The 17,005-nt window shown below is 54.4% G+C and overlaps 1 protein-coding gene across 1 annotated transcript in view; it reads left to right on the top strand.

Moving 5' to 3' along the window:
• Positions 1-17,005, top strand: part of LOC309654713 (dual oxidase 1-like) — a 33,631-nt gene that overhangs the window by 8,637 nt on the left and 7,989 nt on the right. The window contains 25 exon segments of the mRNA XM_082449118.1: positions 1,896-1,979; positions 2,211-2,362; positions 2,364-2,376; positions 3,154-3,364; position 3,484; positions 3,487-3,661; positions 3,760-3,926; positions 4,314-4,374; positions 4,523-4,619; positions 6,021-6,111; positions 7,150-7,245; positions 7,488-7,667; positions 9,555-9,730; positions 9,941-10,059; positions 10,660-10,797; positions 11,499-11,612; positions 12,359-12,519; positions 12,522-12,560; positions 13,217-13,402; positions 13,761-13,861; positions 13,863-13,999; positions 14,172-14,173; positions 14,177-14,393; positions 15,395-15,494; positions 15,771-15,820. Of these exon segments, the coding sequence (XP_082305244.1) occupies positions 1,896-1,979; positions 2,211-2,362; positions 2,364-2,376; positions 3,154-3,364; position 3,484; positions 3,487-3,661; positions 3,760-3,926; positions 4,314-4,374; positions 4,523-4,619; positions 6,021-6,111; positions 7,150-7,245; positions 7,488-7,667; positions 9,555-9,730; positions 9,941-10,059; positions 10,660-10,797; positions 11,499-11,612; positions 12,359-12,519; positions 12,522-12,560; positions 13,217-13,402; positions 13,761-13,861; positions 13,863-13,999; positions 14,172-14,173; positions 14,177-14,393; positions 15,395-15,494; positions 15,771-15,820 (2,868 nt within the window).

Here is a 17,005-nt window from a genome sequence, read left to right on the forward strand (position 1 = left end):
TGGAATGAAAATTTTCCCCAAATACACAGACTTAGGGAGCCTTCATCTGCTGTGTCAGCACTTCCTATTTTATTCCTTACAATCTGGGGGCCCTTTCTCTCTCTTCTGTCTTCTCTCTTTCTTCACGCAGTAAGGACCCCGGACACCCCATAGAGGAAAAGACTGATTAGACACACAAAACAATAAAGGATCTTGGTATCGGACTGGACCCAAAGCTAAAGGGAAGTCACCAGTGTTTTAACACAATATGATAAAAACAAAAACAAAAATCAATAAGATACGGGAGTTTCCTGGTGGCCTAGTGGTTAGAATTCTGGGCTTTCACTGCCTGGCCTGAGTTCAATCCCTGGTCGGGGAACTGATGGCATGGCAAAAAAATAAAATTTAAAAAAAAGAATAATAATATCCATAAGCGTTTGTTACTTCAGCTTTGGACAGTCTCTTATTAGAATCTGAGGCCATTCTCTGTAGTCTGGGTCTCCGAGGAGAAAAGTGAGCTTAAGGTGCCACAAATTAGGTTTAAAAGAGCAAGTCTCTGATCATCAGGGGTGGGGGATGCACGAGGAGAAAGCAGAGAGAATCTGTGGCGTGATCGGTCTTGGCTGGAGGTGATAGCATGGCGAGGCGGCCCGTGCAGCTTCTCCCTTGCCAAAGCCGCTCACATTCCCATTCCTCCCAGTCCTCTCCTTGCCTTGGCCTTGGATTTTCCTCTTTTTTTCCCCAGCTCTTGCCTCTTATTCCCAGAGGTATTCTCCCCCATAGGCGGCCTCCTTGTTCTGCCACCGGTTCATCTTATTTTAGAGATCACATATATGTGGCTGCCCTAGTTCCTGCCCCAAGTCCTGGATCCTTAGTTGAGTTCTTTGCTCAAACATCAGGGCCTGAGTCATCTTCCCTCTCAGATCCCCTGGCGAGTGTATGTAGGATGTGTGCTGACGTGCGTGCTCCCAGGGCATGGGGCAGGAAAGTAGCTCTGAGATCCTGTCCTTGGTCTGAGTGGAGAGACAACCGGAGGAATGGGTCTCCCTCTGGCTGATGAGAGTCCTTTTCTTTTCTCTGTTCTCTGAGGTGAGCAGAGAGGGAGCCTAAGCCCTGTAGCCTCCTAGTTTGGGGAAAGGACTCTGGCTGGTCATCTGATCTACTGACCAGAAGGATCCTTGCTCCACTTCTGATTCTAGACCCTTCCTTCTGCCCCTACTGCCTGAGTTCTTTCCTCAACAGCTGAGTGCTTCCTCCTAGACCCTAGTTTATGGAGAATAAAATAGGGTCAATAGAGGAGTCATACGGGGAATATGATGCCCCAGAAGAGGAGGCAGCAAGGTTATCCACATGACCAGTCAGTCCCTGCTCTCACCCAAGAAACTGGGGAAAAGATCGGGGTAGCAATAGGCCCCAAAGCCACAGCCCCATGGCCCATACCCTTGCTCTGAGAGCGGCTCAACGAGAGAGAGCCAAGCCCCTCTCCATATTTCCCCTGCCCAGGAGTGAGTCACAGAATGATATGTCCTTCACTGGGTGGAAGAGTGGCTGGCTCTTGCACTGTATGATGTTTTAGGGCTGGGAACAGTTTCTGTCCTGTCCCCCAGGGAGTTGGGGTGTGAGGGCAGTAGAAGGCTCCTATATCCCTTGCGCCACCGCCACTGTTGTCTTTCACCCTCCTCTTCCTCTCTGAGGCCATTTATCAGCACACACTGGCTACACCACTTTAGTGCTCCCTGCCATATTTGTCCAGTGAGCAGCTTAAAGACTGGGCTTGAGTTTGGACATACTTTGCCCTGGGTGTGCTCCCTCCATACCCTACCTCCTGCACTGTGCTGGGTATCCACTTTCGGCTGCTGGCCTGTCCTCTCATGCACTGACTTGCTCAGCTGCCCCTTCCCTCTGTTCTCGCACAGGAGCTCAGAACCCCATGTCATGGGAGGTGCAGCGATTTGATGGGTGGTACAACAATCTCATGGAGCACAGATGGGGCAGCAAAGGTAGGTGAGAGCCAAGTGGAGATGGAGCCCCAGGGTCAGGGAGGTAGCCACCGCTAAGGGGCAAGGGCTGGCAGGTACCAGCAAAGGCTCACCCATTCCTAAGGTTTTAGGATCTGTCCCCCAGGGAGTTGGGGTGTGAGGGCAGTAGAAGGCTCCTACATCCCGGAGCCCGGCAGAGAGGTCAGGGAGCCCCCTGAGGAGTCATCCTTGTCGCTACCCCTCCTACTCTAGGCTCTCGGCTGCAGCGCCTCGTCCCAGCCAGCTATGCAGATGGTGTGTACCAGCCCTTCCGAGAGCCTCACCTGCCCAACCCCCGGGCACTTAGCAACACAGCCATGAGGGGCCCCGCAGGGCAGGCCTCCCTGCGAGACCGCACAGTGCTGGGGGGTCTTCTTCCGTGAGAGCCTCAACCTCTGGGGAAGGGAGGCCAGTGGGGTCAGCTGGACACCTCTGTGTCTGAGGCGGGGAGTCAGGGAGTGAGAGAGAGAGTGACGGAGGGTCTGAGAGGGGGGCGAGAGATGGAAGAGGAGGCAATGGGGTGGGGTAGGGGGTGGGAGCAGGGGGAGAACATCTGCTTGGGGGAGGCATAAATCTGCACCACCTTGAGCTGTTGATGGGAGTGGGGATAGAGGAGCATGGAAATAATCTGGTAGGTACTCTTGGGGGGGATCTGTTCTCACTCTGCCCCTGTGACTCCTAGGACAGGTTCAGGGCAGGGTTCTGATTCTGGTAAGAGGGCTGGGGGTGGGCCAGCAAAATGGGGGTGCCAGGTGGGCCTGACTGCAGTGACTGTGGGTTGTTGGCTCCCAGCCGTAATGCTCAGCTCCTGCCGGCCATCCATGGTGCCCACACTTGCTTTCCAGTGTCCAGCGTCCCACTGAGGCTGGCAGGCCCTCTGGGCAGGCTGCTCCCAGCTGCATGTTGGAGCCGGTGCTGCCAGCCCTGTTGCTTAGGCACATTCACTGGGCACCTCCCAGTTACCAAGGAGAAGACCAAACTTACAACGAAAACAGTTTGGACGAAGGCTTGGGAAGGGGTGGGGAGATCAAGGCTTACACTTGCCCATAATGCCTTCTGAGTCTTTTGAAGCTTCAAGGGAAGGGGGTGGGGGGTCTAGATACACGGCTCAGTGGCCCTCAGCTGGCCCTCCCACGCCCTCCCCCATTGCGGGCAGGCTACCACGTGCTCTCGGACCTGGTGAGCGTGGAAAAGCCTGGCTGCCCGGCCGAGTTCCTCAACATCCACATCCCGCCCGGAGACCCTGTGTTCGATCGCGACCAGAGCGGGGACGTGGTGCTCTCCTTCCAGAGGAGCCGCTGGGACCCGGAGACCGGACAGAGCCCCAGCAACCCCCGGGACCTGGTGGGCGGGGCAGGCGGCTGGGGGTGGGGCGGGGGCGGGACCTGAGGCAGCTGAGGAGAGGCTCCCATACCCAGCACACCCGCAACGGCCGCCCGGCCCTTTCCCGCCCTGAGCCGCCTCGGCCACCCGACCCCCGGCTCAGCCTCCCGGTGTCCCCGCAGACCAACGAGGCGACGGGAGCGACGAGCTGCGGAGCTTCTCCGGGGGGCAGCTGGCGTCGGGTCCCGACCCCGCCTTCCCCCGGGACGCGCAGGACCCGCTGCGCATGTGGACGGCGCCCGACCCCGCCACGGGACGGCGCGGGCCCCGGGGGCTGTACGGTGAGGCGGCGGGGGCGCGGGCGGGGGGCCGGCGAGGTGCGCCCCCCTGGGGCCCACCCGCGCTCAACTCCTCCCCTGCGTCCCCACGGCGCGGGCAGCCTTCGGGGCGGAGCGAGGGAACCGCGAGCCCTTCCTGCAGGCGCTGGGCCTGCTCTGGTTCCGCTACCACAACCTGTGGGCGCAGAGGCTGGCCCGCCAGCACCCGCTCTGGGGGGACGAGGAGCTGTTCCAGCACGCGCGCAAGAGGGTCATCGCCACCTACCAGGTCGGTCGCGCGGCCCTTCCCCCCTCCCCCGTCCCGGTCCCCGGGAGACTCCGCTGCCCCGCACAGCCCTCCATCCTTGGACAAGCCCACCCAGCAGCACCCCTCCCCCAGACAGCTACCGTCTAGGGAAAGCCCCTGAGAGTGATAAGGAGGCAAAACGCCACTTATACCAGAGGTTTTCTCGTGATTGTTATTTAGCTGCCCCTCCCCCCTGCCCTCGTTCCTCGTGGGCAACGGGAACCTCCACCCCTCTCCTGTTTGAGTGTCTCTCCCGTGACTGCCGCTGCCTGGTCCTCGTCTCCCACCTAAGCCTTCCTTGAGCTCAGAGCCCTCGTGGCCTGGCTGCTCCAGCGCTGGCCTCCCATTTCCCCCTCTCTTGACCCTCAGAACATCGCGATGTATGAGTGGCTGCCCAGCTTCCTGCAGCGAGCACCGCCGAATTACACAGGTGAGGGAATTGAGGGAACACCTGGGCTGAGGGGGGTTTGGGGAGGGGGAGGGGGTCAGGATTCATAGGACAAAGAAGACAGGTGGGTACATGTGACGAGAGTGTGTGAGGGTAAAGAGCCTATTTCTCTTCTTACCCCTGTGGACAGAGTACCGCCCTTTCCTGGACCCCGGCATCTCTCCGGAGTTCCTGGCGGCCTCTGAGCAGTTCTTCTCCACCATGGTGCCCCCTGGCGTCTACATGAGGTGAGTGAGGGGCTCAGATGTTTGTGTGTTTGGAGGGGTGGTGTATATTGAGAAAAATCTGCCTCAGGAGCCCTCAGGACAGGCTTATCAATCAGAAGTGTGCCCATTCCCCAGGGAACAGTGAATATGGAGGGAAAGAAGAACAACAGTTGTTTAAAAAGATACATCATTGTGGTTTTTGAGCACCTTAATGTCCACTTTTCTGCAGCTGGTTTAGATATTAATCCTCCAATTAAAGACGGGCTAATTGAGGTTCAGAGGGTGAGTCACAAAGCCCCCAGGTCTGAACCTCAGGTGTTGACACTACACTGGGGATATTTTTAGCTATAAGGACAGGAAGTGGGGCTTATAAGCCTTTGGAGGGAATTACAATAAAAATGTGTGAGAGCTGAAGAAAAGTATTGACTCCAAAATAATGAAAAGGAAACTTAAAAATATACATATTAAATTAAAAGTATATAAAATAAAGCTTGGCAGTCTATTTTTTTACAACTGCATTATAAGTTAAAACAGTTCATGGATTAGATTATTTTTACTCTGGACCGATTTCTGGATATGGCTGATGATGGCCAACAAATTGTAGTAATTGAGTTATCCATAGACAAGTAATTTCAAAAGAACGATTAATAATCCTTTTTAAAATGTTTTAATTTACATATATAAAAATATATATAAGGAATGTTGCCCACCATCCAGTTCTGCAAGGATCAGGTCATTAGCCACTGCAGTCGCCTTCTAACAGTACACCCTGAAAAGGAATTCAGGACAAAAATCAGGATAAGACACTCGGTGCTTTGGGAAAACAAACCCCTTAGACAGAGATATCTCAGGAAAAAATTTTAATGGACCCAGATTGTTACATCTTCCCATACACAGAAAAACACAAAAACCATTTACTGAGGTATCTGATCTTTGTAACCAGCAGTAACCTTTCACAGAGATGTATGTTTGACTGCACCCATTCCCTAGCCCAAATCCTATATATACTGGGTTCTCCCCCTACCTCTTTGGAGCAGTCCCCTCAGAGCTACTAAGAGGCTGTTTCCTGGCCTATAGTCCTCAGTAAGGTTCCTGAATAAAATTGAAACTCACAACTCTTATGTTGTGCATTTTTTCTTTGAGTTGACAATTTATCTTTATCTCTTTATCTATTGAGAGAGAGAAGAAGAAGAGAGAGAGAATGAAACATGGTAAAATAAGGGATACACTTTTAGGTGTTTGGTCTGATGTGGGGAGAGGGGCCTTCCAAAAATTCAGATTGTTCAGGACCTACCCTGACCATACACCACCTCAAGGAAGCAATAGCCTGGGCCCTTGGCTCTAGCCTTGGAGACCAGAGCTGATGCCTGACATTAGGGCTTCATAGCCTCGGTCACCACTAACCTGCTCCTTGCATTTCAGAAATGCCAGCTGCCACTTCCAGGGGGTCATCAATAGGAACTCAAGTGTCTCCAGAGCTCTCCGGGTCTGCAATAGCTACTGGAGCCGAGAGGTCAGGGCTGGGGACACATATGTGGGTGTGTGTGTGTTGTGGTGTGTGTGTGTTTGTGTTTGAGGGTGTGTGGTGAAGGGGGGCAGTAGGACTGAGGCAGCCAGCTGGGATGGGCTGCGGTAGAAGAAGCAGTCTGGGGCACCCCAGCCATCTCCCCTACCAACTGTCTGAGATGACCAGGTAGCTATACACCGTCAAACGTCAGTCCTCCATGCCCACCTCAGGGCTGTGTGAGGCACAGCAGGGGCCTGTGCAGATGTGGCTCTACATCTATCACTCCCTTCTAGGTTTTCCTTCTTCCTTGACATCTCTGGGTCCCCTGTAGGCAATGGAGTACCCCAGCCATCCCAGCCCCCAAGGAAACTTCCCAGTTAGACACACCAGGGCAGTGTGTGAATGTGAACGTGTGGGGAGGGCAAGGTGGAGAGAGGAATTCTGAGAGATTACCAGGAATCATCTGTCCAGGCCAATATGGGTAAAGAGCGTTGACCATTAATTTAAAGCAAAATCAGATACTTTGTGTAGAGTGTTCATAAAGGGGGAAGGCGGTGGGAGGAAAGAGGGAAGAGGCAAGCATAGAATCAGTCATGGAGCTGAGATGAAAGAGACCTCAGTGTCCTGCTAATACCTTTTTATTATTTTACTTATTTTATTTGATTAATCCCTAAGGCCCTTTTTATTAAGGGCAGGACACTGAGTTCGGAGAGGTCCTGTCACACAGCTGGTTACTAACCGAGCAAGGACCAAGACCTAGATCTAGTGCCTTTGTCAACCATACCGTTGAGTTTCCTAAAATAGAAGCAAAGTTTTCGGTTCCTTGTGCTTGTGGAGACCTGTGTCCTAGCAGCATGAGCTTTGGATGGGGACACTGCGCACCCTGAGTGGGGAATCAACCTGTAGAGGAGCAATGGCCCCGCAGTTTGGGAGCAAATAGCAGGACTCGGTGGGCCCAGGACATGAACTGTGGGGTTGAGGGAGCCTGGCTGCCCAACCGCTGGCCTCATTAGCCATGCCCCTCTCTTCTCCCCACCCCCAAAGCACCCAAACCTACAAAGAGCTGAAGATGTGGACTCGCTGCTGCTGGGCATGGCCTCCCAGATCGCTGAGCGAGAGGACCATGTGGTGGTTGAGGACGTATGAGGTGAGGCTGAGGCTGTCCCTGCAGGCTGTGTATGCCTGGCCCCTGTGAAGAAATTCAGCTGGAGCTCCAGAGTTGGGCAGGGAGGGGTGCCGAGGGCTGGGAGCCTGCACTCTCTCGCTGCTGAGAGAGCTTCTGACCTGCTGACCATGGCTCCCTCTGTATGGCTTAGGTCCCCCTGGGGCTGATTGGAGCCTGGGGCATGGGCTAGAGGAGCTCCCTCAGACTTGGTGTCTCATCCCCAGATTTCTGGCCTGGGCCACTGAAGTTTTCCCGCACAGACCACCTGGCCAGTTGCCTGCAGCGGGGCCGGGATGTGGGCCTGCCCTCTTACACGAAGACCAGGGCAGCACTGGGCCTGCCTCCAGTTACCAGATGGCAGGACGTCAACCCTGCACTCTTCCGGAGTGATGGCACTGTGAGGAGGGGTCAGGACCCAGAGGGCAGGGTGGGAGGTCCAGGGCACACTGGCTTGAGACACGGAAGATGGGCGGCAAAACAAGTGCATCAGAGACAAGCACCTGGTGAGAGGGGCAGGGCTCACCCAGGTCGCTTTTCCCAGTATCACACACCAGGATGGAGGTTACCAGACCACCAGGATTAGGCTTTAGACTCTGTGACTCTGCAGATCCAGCGAATGTTTATTGAGCATCTGTTGCATGCCAGGCACTTAATAGGGTTCATCTCATTTACTCTTCGCAACAACTCCCTAAATGGGTTTAGAAGGTCCTTGACTCAGGAACAAACTGTACTTTCATGCACCAATATTCAAGCTGCTTTTGGGGAGTCAGCTGTCATACCCTGAGCTATCCCCTGGGCAAATGGCATTGCCTGCCAGCCAACAGACCAGTTTTGGCTGCCTTAACATCTTGGCACAGTATTGTTTCTACAAGTGGGTGCCTATTTTATTGTGTTTGCCCTTACTATTTTATAACATTGTTGGAAAGTGGAGAATTAAAGGCTATAAAGAAGTGATATGTACATGAGACTTGTAACCTTTTATAAAATCAATAGGTAGATAGGAATCACCAGCTATGCCAAAGGTAGCAAATCTTTAACTTTGGACTTCCCTGGTGGCGCAGTGGTTGAGAATCCACCTGCCAATGCAGGGGACACGGGTTCGAGCCTTGGTCTGGGAAGATCCCACATGCCACGGAGCAGCTAAGCCAGTGTGCCACAACTACTGAGCCCCCGTGCCACAACTACTAAAGCCTGTGCACCTAGAGCCCGTGCTCCGCAACAAAGAGAAGCCACCACAATGAGAAGCCTGCGCACTGCATCGAAGAGTAGCCCCTGCTCACTGCAAATAGAGAAACCTGCTCGCAGCTAGGAAGACCCAACGCAGCCACGAAGACCCAATGCAGCCAAAAATAAATAAATAAATTTATTTTAAAAAATATTTTAAAAAAGAATCTTTAACTTCAGTTGGGCCTCATTGGAATTAAGCTGGTCAAGTGCTTATTTATATTGTAGAGAGAGCTTCCCTGGTGGCGCAGTGGTTTAGAATCCGCCTGCCAATGCAGGGGACATGGGTTCGAGCCCTGGTCCAGGAAGATCCCACATGCCACAGAGCAACTAAGCCCGTGTGCCACAACTACTGAGCCTGTGAGCCACAACTACTGAAGCCCACGTGCCTAGAGCCTGTGCTCCACAACAAGAGAAGCCACCGCAATGAGAAGCCTGCGCACCGCATCGAAGAGTAGCCACCACTTGCCGCAACTAGAGAAAGCCCGCGCACGGCAATGAAGACCCAACACAGCCAAATATATATATATACATATATATATATATGTATATATATATATATATATATGTATATATATATATATGTATATATATATATGTATGGTGGAGAAAAGAACTAAAGTAAAGGTCAGGTAGACAACACTGCTCATATACTGTTGAACACTGTCTCTAAAAGGCAATGTATATGCAGGGATTTGATTTTCAAAAACTTTTTTTTAACCTCTAAAGAATAGAAACTTTTTCTAACACATCATTCTACGATTCAACTTTTGTGCTGATTTTGACTCTTCAACTTTCATACCTTTTCAAGAACAAGTAACATAGGGGACTGACTGTTTTATTCCAGCTATATAAAATAAGCAGCTGAATCTGTGAGAGAGTTCTCATAAATGAGTTAACTTACAGAGAGCACTCAGAGCAGTGCCCAGGGCATAATAAGTGATGACTTGTCCCTGTCATTTATTATGATTATCCCTGGGGCTGATCTCTGGGAGCAACCTCTTGGCCGGAGGGCAGGTACCGGGTCTTTGCACTCACTCCTGTCCCTTCTTGGCCCCAGGTGCTGGAGGCCACAGCTGCCCTGTACAACCAGGACCTGTCCCGGCTGGAGCTACTCCCCGGGGGACTCCTGGAGAGCTATGGGGACCCTGGACCCCTCTTCAGCACCATCGTCGTCGATCAGTTTGTGCGACTGCAGGATGGCGACCGCTACTGGTTTGAGAACAGCAGGAATGGGTGAGGCCTGCCTGGGTTCCCACCTCAGACCCTACCTCGGCCTGGGCCGCAGACCCTCTGCCTGTAGACAGCCCCATGGGCCCTTGATTCCCAGCTGGCCCACCTCTCCCTCCCCAAGCTCTCTGGATCTTTTCCTGCGTCTGGGTTCCTGGGCCTGGGAACCTGCATCTCTCTCCCACCTCAACAGCTCCCCACCTCTCCCACCCCCAGGCTGTTCTCTGAAAAAGAGATTGCAGAAATCAGAAACACTTCCCTACAGGATGTTCTAGTAGCTGTCACCAACGTGAACCCTGGTGCCCTGCAGCCCAGCGTCTTTTTCTGGCATGCTGGTGAGTGGCCGGGGGGCCATTTGGCAGGGTTTGGGATCTGGCGCCTCGTCCCTCCTCAGCTGTGGGCTCGGTTCAGTGTGGCTGGATAGTAGACTCCAAGGGGGGGCGTGAGCTATGGTTTTGCCCTTGGGAACTTTGGTTCTGGGCACCAAGGTGGCCACATACAGCTATGTACGGTCCCTTCTGCACAATTCCACCAGGTGCCCAAGCGAGGGCAGGACTGAGATGCAGAGAGACCTGGTGAGGAGGCTCACATTTGGCCAGGATGGTTGTAATATTAGGAGGGCCGAGTGCAGTGAGACTATCCTAAGGATATCTAATCCCACTGCAGTGATGAAGAAAGGAAGGGCTGTGTGTGTGTGGGGGGGGGGGGGGTATGTACATATGTACGTGTGATGGAGAGACAGGTTGAGCTTCATTTTTTATTCCACCTGTTACCCTAGTAGGCAGATGCCACATTCTTGGTACAATGGCAGGGGTAAGAAGCCCCCTCCCCTCTGCTCCCCAGAACTCTTTCTACCACCCTAACCTCCTCAGTGATCCTGTCCTAAAACTTGTGGCCCAGCACCCCTAGGCCTGTAGCTTCCTCTGTCTCCCCAGGAGACCCCTGCCCGCAGCCAAGACAGCTCAGCACAGAGGGCCTGCCAGCCTGTGCTCCCCCCGTCATGCGGGCCTATTTTGAAGGCAGTGGATTTGGCTTCGGGGTCACCATCGGGATCCTGTGCTGCTTCCCCCTGGGTAAAAATGATGGGCGGGGGGGGGGGGTGCTGGGTGAGAGGTGTAAGCTGGGTGGTGGGGTTGGAGTGTTTCCAACTATGACAACCAACCAACCATGCAGAGTACTGTTCCTCTGAGCAGATGAAGAAAACATCAGAGCAGGAGGGACATGAGAAGTGTCTAACCTGCACGTAAGTCAGCTCCAGGGAGAAATGTCTTCCTGTTCTTCTGGGGTCCCCCGAAGGGCCCAGATTGGTCAGGAGCCATGGGCAATCCACAATCCACAGCAATTTGCAGGAGCCTGGGCCTGGGAAACTGTCAGAGGCAAATCCCTGCTTGAGAACCGGGGCTGGGATGTAGTTGCTGGGGCAAAGGCTTGGGACTTAGTCTTTGCCATGGCTGTGTGTGGGTCGACCTGCAGACTGGCAGAGTGGGTCCAGTCTCTGGCACAAGGACTCTGGCCTCAGTTTTTGGCTGGAAAGGGATCTGAGTGATGGAAGCAGAGGAGGCTGGGCAGGCACCTTAGATGCTACCCAAAGCTTCCCATGGGACGCAAAGCAGCTCCCCCCAAGGGAGCTTCATAATTTGAGACAATTGAATGGGTAACCTAAGAGGTGGGGAAAGCAGGGAGTCTTGCCAAGGAAAGGAGCCTGGGAAAGAAGCCACTGATCTCTCCAGACCCTCACCTTCCTCTGAGCATCCCGTGGCCTCTGCCCTCTCAGTGAGCCTGCTCAGTGCCTGGATTGTTGCCGAGCTCTGGAGGAGATATTTAAAGAGGCTCCAGGGCCAGAGCCGCCAGAGCATCATGTCTGAGAAGCTCGTGGGGAGCATGAAAGGTAGGCCTGGGGCTGGCCAGGGTGCGGGTGGGGAGGACGTGACTCCAGGCTACATCCCCCACCTCCCTCAGCAGCCTCAGGCAAAGGCCTCCCTTTTCTAGGCCTCCAGGCAGGCCAGGGCAGGCGGGAAGAGCCACAGGGGCATTAGGCAGAAGTTGGACCAGGAGTCCTCCATCCTCCCTAGCTCCTCCTAATGGTCCTAAAAAAAGAGAATGTGACTGACTCACGGGGAGGAGTCACGGGACCCTGCCTACATTTCACAGGCTTACTGTGATGCACAAATTCCCGAGAACTGCTGCTTTGTGGTGTCTCACACTGGAATTTCAGGCAACAGAGAAGTCATTAATGAAGGTCTAAAGTCGCACTCATTGAGGATTAGAATCTTGGTTCCACCCCTACAGGCTACTGGACTTTAGGCAAACTTTTTAATCTCTCTAAACCTATTTTTTATTATCTGTAACATAATAATAATAATAGCACTTACCTCATAGATTTATGAAGGTTAAATAAAGCAGTTCATGCAAAGCACCTGGTACAGTGTTGGACACATAGTAAACACTCAGGACGTGGTAGTTATTACGCTTCTCACGGGCTAGAGGCACAGCAGGACTGTCGGGGAGGGGACGACCTTCAGGACCCAAGAAAGGACAAGGAGCTTAGAGGCCTTGGTCTTCCTCCAGTCCTGAGCCGGCCTCTTCCTCCCCGAGGCAGGGGGCCCCAGCTGACCCAGCCCTGTCTGTCTCCAGCCTCAGAATGGCAGGGCCGCAAGGAGCCCTGCCGGCCTGTGCTCGTGCACCTGCAGCCCGGGCAGATCCACGTGGTGGATGGCAGGCTCTCTGTGCTCCGCACCGTCCAGCTGAGGCCCCCGCAGCAGGTCCACCTCATCCTGTCCAGCAACCGCGGGGATGCCGTGCCCTACTGCTCAGGATCCGCAAGGAGTATGACCTGGTACGGCCTAGCCAGCCCCTGGCTCCTTGTCCACAGCCACAGCCATGGAGGCAGCCGAGTGGAGGGGCGGGAGCCCTGGGCCAGGCAGGGTTTCTGGCTTCTAGTCCCCAGCTGTAGTACCAGATAGAGAAACTGGAACACTGTTTTCCTGCTCTGAGCCTGCTGGACGACATGGTCTCCACAGTCCCTTCTTACTCTTGCAGACAGAGTCTGCCTCCTCCCTTTCTAAGGGCGCCCTGGCAGGTCCTAGCTGAGAGTACTTAGAAGAGGCTGGGCCCTCTTTCCTATGCCCTGATTGCAGGATCCAGTGAATTGTTAGGGATTCCGGAGGGGAGCTCAGTCAGGGGCTGATCTTCGGCTCTGACTCTGTCTGGCTCTGGTCCCCTCCATCCTCTGCCCTTCCTACCTTCCCCTCCCTTCTCCAGTATGGAATAGACAGGGAAGATGGCTTTGCAGACATGCCTTTGAATGCTGCCTCTGCACCTACAAGCACGCCACTTAACCCCACAGAGCCCAGGAGATAACAGTATCTCTTTTGCAAGGGTGCTTTTTCCAGTCCCCCCCGCCTCCTGCCGCCCCGCAACAAAATTCATGTAAAGCTTGTGGCCTCAAGAGGCCTTGATGCGTGGTTGCTCTCCCTACTGCCCCCTCCATAGGTTCTGCTATTTGACCTGGGGGAAGAGCGGCAGGTGATGCTGGAAAACCTCCGGGGGGCTCTGAAGGAGAGTGGGCTGAGCTTCCAGGAGTGGGAGCCGCGGGAGCAGGAGCTGATGAGGGCCGCTGTGACGCGGGAGCAGCGGAGCCATCTCCTGGAGACCTCTTTCAGGCACCTTTTCTCCCAGGTGTGTATGTGGGATCGGATCTGTCCATGTATGTCTGCCTGTGGTGGTGCCCTTACCTGTGTGAGGCCATGGGGTGAGAGCTTAGGCAAGGGCCTTCAGAGCTTAAGGAAGTGCTCACCTCTGCTGGGATGTAGGGAAGGCTTCCTGGAGGAAGTGTCCTTTGAGTCTCCATAAAGGGTGAGAATGGAGCTGGTGAGAGTTGAGAGCTACAGACTGGAAGGGGAAAGGTGACCGAGTGACCACCTGCGAGGCCGTCCCCGCACTGACAGCCCACTTGAGGAGTGTGGTATTGAGGAGCCTTTGGGGTCTGAACCCTACTTGGCTTGAGTAACTAGATGCACCTTTCCCCCTTCTAGAGAGCGGGTCCACTTTAGCATCGGGTCCTTGGCAGAGAGAGAGCCGAGACTTCCTGTCTCCCAGGGTAACTTCGTTCCAGCCCCTGCTGTTCACCGAGGCTCACCGAGAAGTTTCAGCGCAACCGTGGCCACCAGACGGTGCAGCAGTTCAAGCGCTTCGTCGAGAACTACCGGCGCCGCATCGGCTGCCTGGCCGTGTTCTACACCGTCGCCGGGGTTCTCTTCCTGGAGAGGGCCTACTGTGCGTGACGGCCGTGGCGGGACAGGTCTTAACAATTAGCCACAGCCCTGGGGGCGGGGCCTCCGGGTGCGCGAGGGGCCTGTTTGAATGGAGACCGAGGGAGGCTTGTTGCCTGCAGTGGTAGCCGCCGGCCAGCGCCTGTGCTGAGCTCACCCGACTGGGCCCTCCGCAGACTAGGCCTTTGCGGCTCATCACGTGGGCATCACGGACACCACCCTCGTGGGCATCATCCTGTCACGGGGCACGGCGGCCAGCGTCTCCTTCATGTTCTCCTACATCCTGCTCACCATGAGCGGCAACCTCGTCACCTTCCTGCGAGAGACCTTCCTCAACCGCTACGTGCCCTTCGACGCCGCTGTGGACTTCATTGCCTCCACTGCCATCGTCCTCGCAGGCAGGGCCTGGGAGTCCCGAGGATTCTCTCCACGTCCTCCCGCCCCCTGCAGCCTCCCCCTCCTCTGAGAGCCCCCTCCTCTCTACCTGCACGTAATTTGAGTGTGATTCTTAGATGTTCTTTCATAGGATGACGGTGGCCCCCGCACTGGTGTGAAGTAAGCCCAGGAGCCCCTCACTACCTCACGCTCTCAAGGCCACCTTACCAGCCTCCCACTGACAAGTTACTAACACTCCAGAATGAGTGCACATAATGTGTGAGCTCTCCCAGGTTTTTTTTTTTTTTTTTAAAGATTGATTTATTGATTGATTGATTGATTGATTGCTATGTTGGGTCTTCGTTTCTGTGCTAGGGCTTTCTCCAGTTGTGGCGAGCGGGGGCCACTCTTCATTGCGGTGCGCAGGCCTCTCACTGTCGTGGCCTCTCCTGTTGCAGCGCACAGGCTCCAGACGCGCAGGCTCAGTAGTTGTGGCTCACGGGCCTAGTTGCTCCGTGGCATGTGGGATCTTCCCAGACCAGGGCTCGAACCCGTGTCCCCTGCATTGGCAGGCAGATCCTCAACCACTGCGCCACCAGGGAAGTCCTCTCCCAGGTTTTATGTTTTAAAACATAATTCTGAGGAATTCCCTGATGGTCCAGTGGTTAGGACTGGATGCTCTCACTGCCAGGGCCCCGGGCTCTATCCCTACTCGGGGAACTAAGATCCCACAAGCCTCTTGGTGAGCCAAACAAACAAAAACACGTAATTCTATGAGAGAAACCAAAGGAGTGAACTTCTAATGGTATAATTTCAGACGCATGTGGCTGTTTTCATGGATGGTGTGTATATGGGGCAGGGGAGGAACAGGAGGTTTATTAAAGAATAGAAGTCCAGATCCCTAGGGTCCTTTTTCAGGCCCCCAACTCTGGCTGGCTGGAGTTCTAGAGCTTGGGCTGAATGGGTTGAGCACCCCCAGTGGGCTGGCCCCAGGCTCAACCCCACCCTGCCTGGTCTTCCTTAGTCTTACACAGTGCAGGCCATGTGGTGAATGTGTACCTCTTCTCCATCAGCCCGCTCAGCATCCTCTCCTGCCTCTTCCCCGGCCTCTTCCATGACAACGGGTGAGTGAGTGTGTGTGTGTGTGTGTGTGTGTGTGCGCGCGCGTGTGTGTGGCCTGGCTCGGGGGTGAAGGGGGTGGAATTCTTTGCAGAAATTCTCTTGGCTCAGAGGAGTGTGTCACCCTCCAAGTTACAGGACAATGACCAGCCTGAGTCCCCAATCCCAAGTCGCAGAAAGGGAGCCTGGTGGCTGGTGTGGGGTGCCCCCTCTGGAGGATCCTTTCTGGAGGTCCCAGACATCTCCTCACAGGATCCGTCCTTGCTTTCCCTAACCCTCAGGTCCGAGTTCCCCCAGAAGTGTTACTGGTGGTTCTTCCAGACCGTGCGAGGTGAGAGCACTCTCTGCTCCGTGAATTTCTGGGCCTGGCTCTGAGTTCCAGGCTCTGGGTTCTATCTGCCACAGGCAGCCCAGTCACTCTCACTCGGCCCTCATAGCCTTCACGGTGAGCCAGGCTCTGCCCTTGCCCTGAGCGCTCTCCCGGGCAGTAGGAGACTCTGCATTCCAGGCCTTCTCTCAGGAGCTTAGCTGGGCTTCTGCCCCAGTTCTGAACTAGTCCCTCCCTCTGAGGAATGGGAGTGCACCCCTCCACCCCCGACACACACACCTACCATGACAGTGACTTTGAGGAATGCTATGCCCCAGCTGCATAGGGGAGGGGCCAGGCTCTTTGTGGATCCTGGTGGACACCCCCTCCCCCTCTCCCCCCTCCCCCTCCATTCTGTAGTCTGTCTTGACAAGCTGTTAAAGGGGCATATTCCTAACTCCCCATAATCACCCATTTTAGAGCTATTAGCTGTGAATCTATTCAAATGCTTCTTAAAGCTATTTATATTTTCACTCTGTTCCCTCCTTGGGGTAACATGTTTTCTACACTCCTTTCTGTGAAACACAGCATGTTGTTTTTTATTTTTCTTTAAATCCTAAAACGATCGGCTTTGAACTTCAGAGAGTGCTTGCTAACTCCTGCACACTGGGGTTTAGTGGATCAGGCCGTGTTTATGCCCTTCTCTCCATTCAGGACTTTACAGGCTTTGGCTAGATCTTAACCTCTACTTCTCCACACTACAGGGCTCTAATCTTCTTCACTTCTGCCTCTCTCCTCCTTGATCACTTGAGGGGACGTTATCTGGAATGGCTCCAGTACTGCCCTCCTGTGCACCCCTAGCCTGGGATCCCCTTTGAGAGGAGGGATCTCCCACCAGGTCTGGGCCAGATCCAGGGGGGCTCTGTTGATGAGCAGCGACAGTGTGGTCCCACTCGCTCACTAACGGTGCCAGTGCTCATGCTTGGTGCTGTGGCTGCCAGGTAGAGTGCAGCTGGAATGCTGGCCAAGCCTTGACTCCCTGACGGCAGGGCCTACAATGTCCAGGGTCCCACCCAGAGGGCTCAGAGCAGCTGCCCTGTACATTCATTCATTCAGCACACATGTCCATAAGGCCCATGGTGTGCCAGGCCCTGCACTAGGCACTCAGATGTAGTGGTGAACTAGCCTAGCCTGGTCCCTGTTCTTGTG

Source organism: Balaenoptera physalus (assembly GCF_965194825.1).
Source record: "Balaenoptera physalus genome assembly, chromosome: 2".
Taxonomy (NCBI): domain Eukaryota; kingdom Metazoa; phylum Chordata; class Mammalia; order Artiodactyla; family Balaenopteridae; genus Balaenoptera; species Balaenoptera physalus.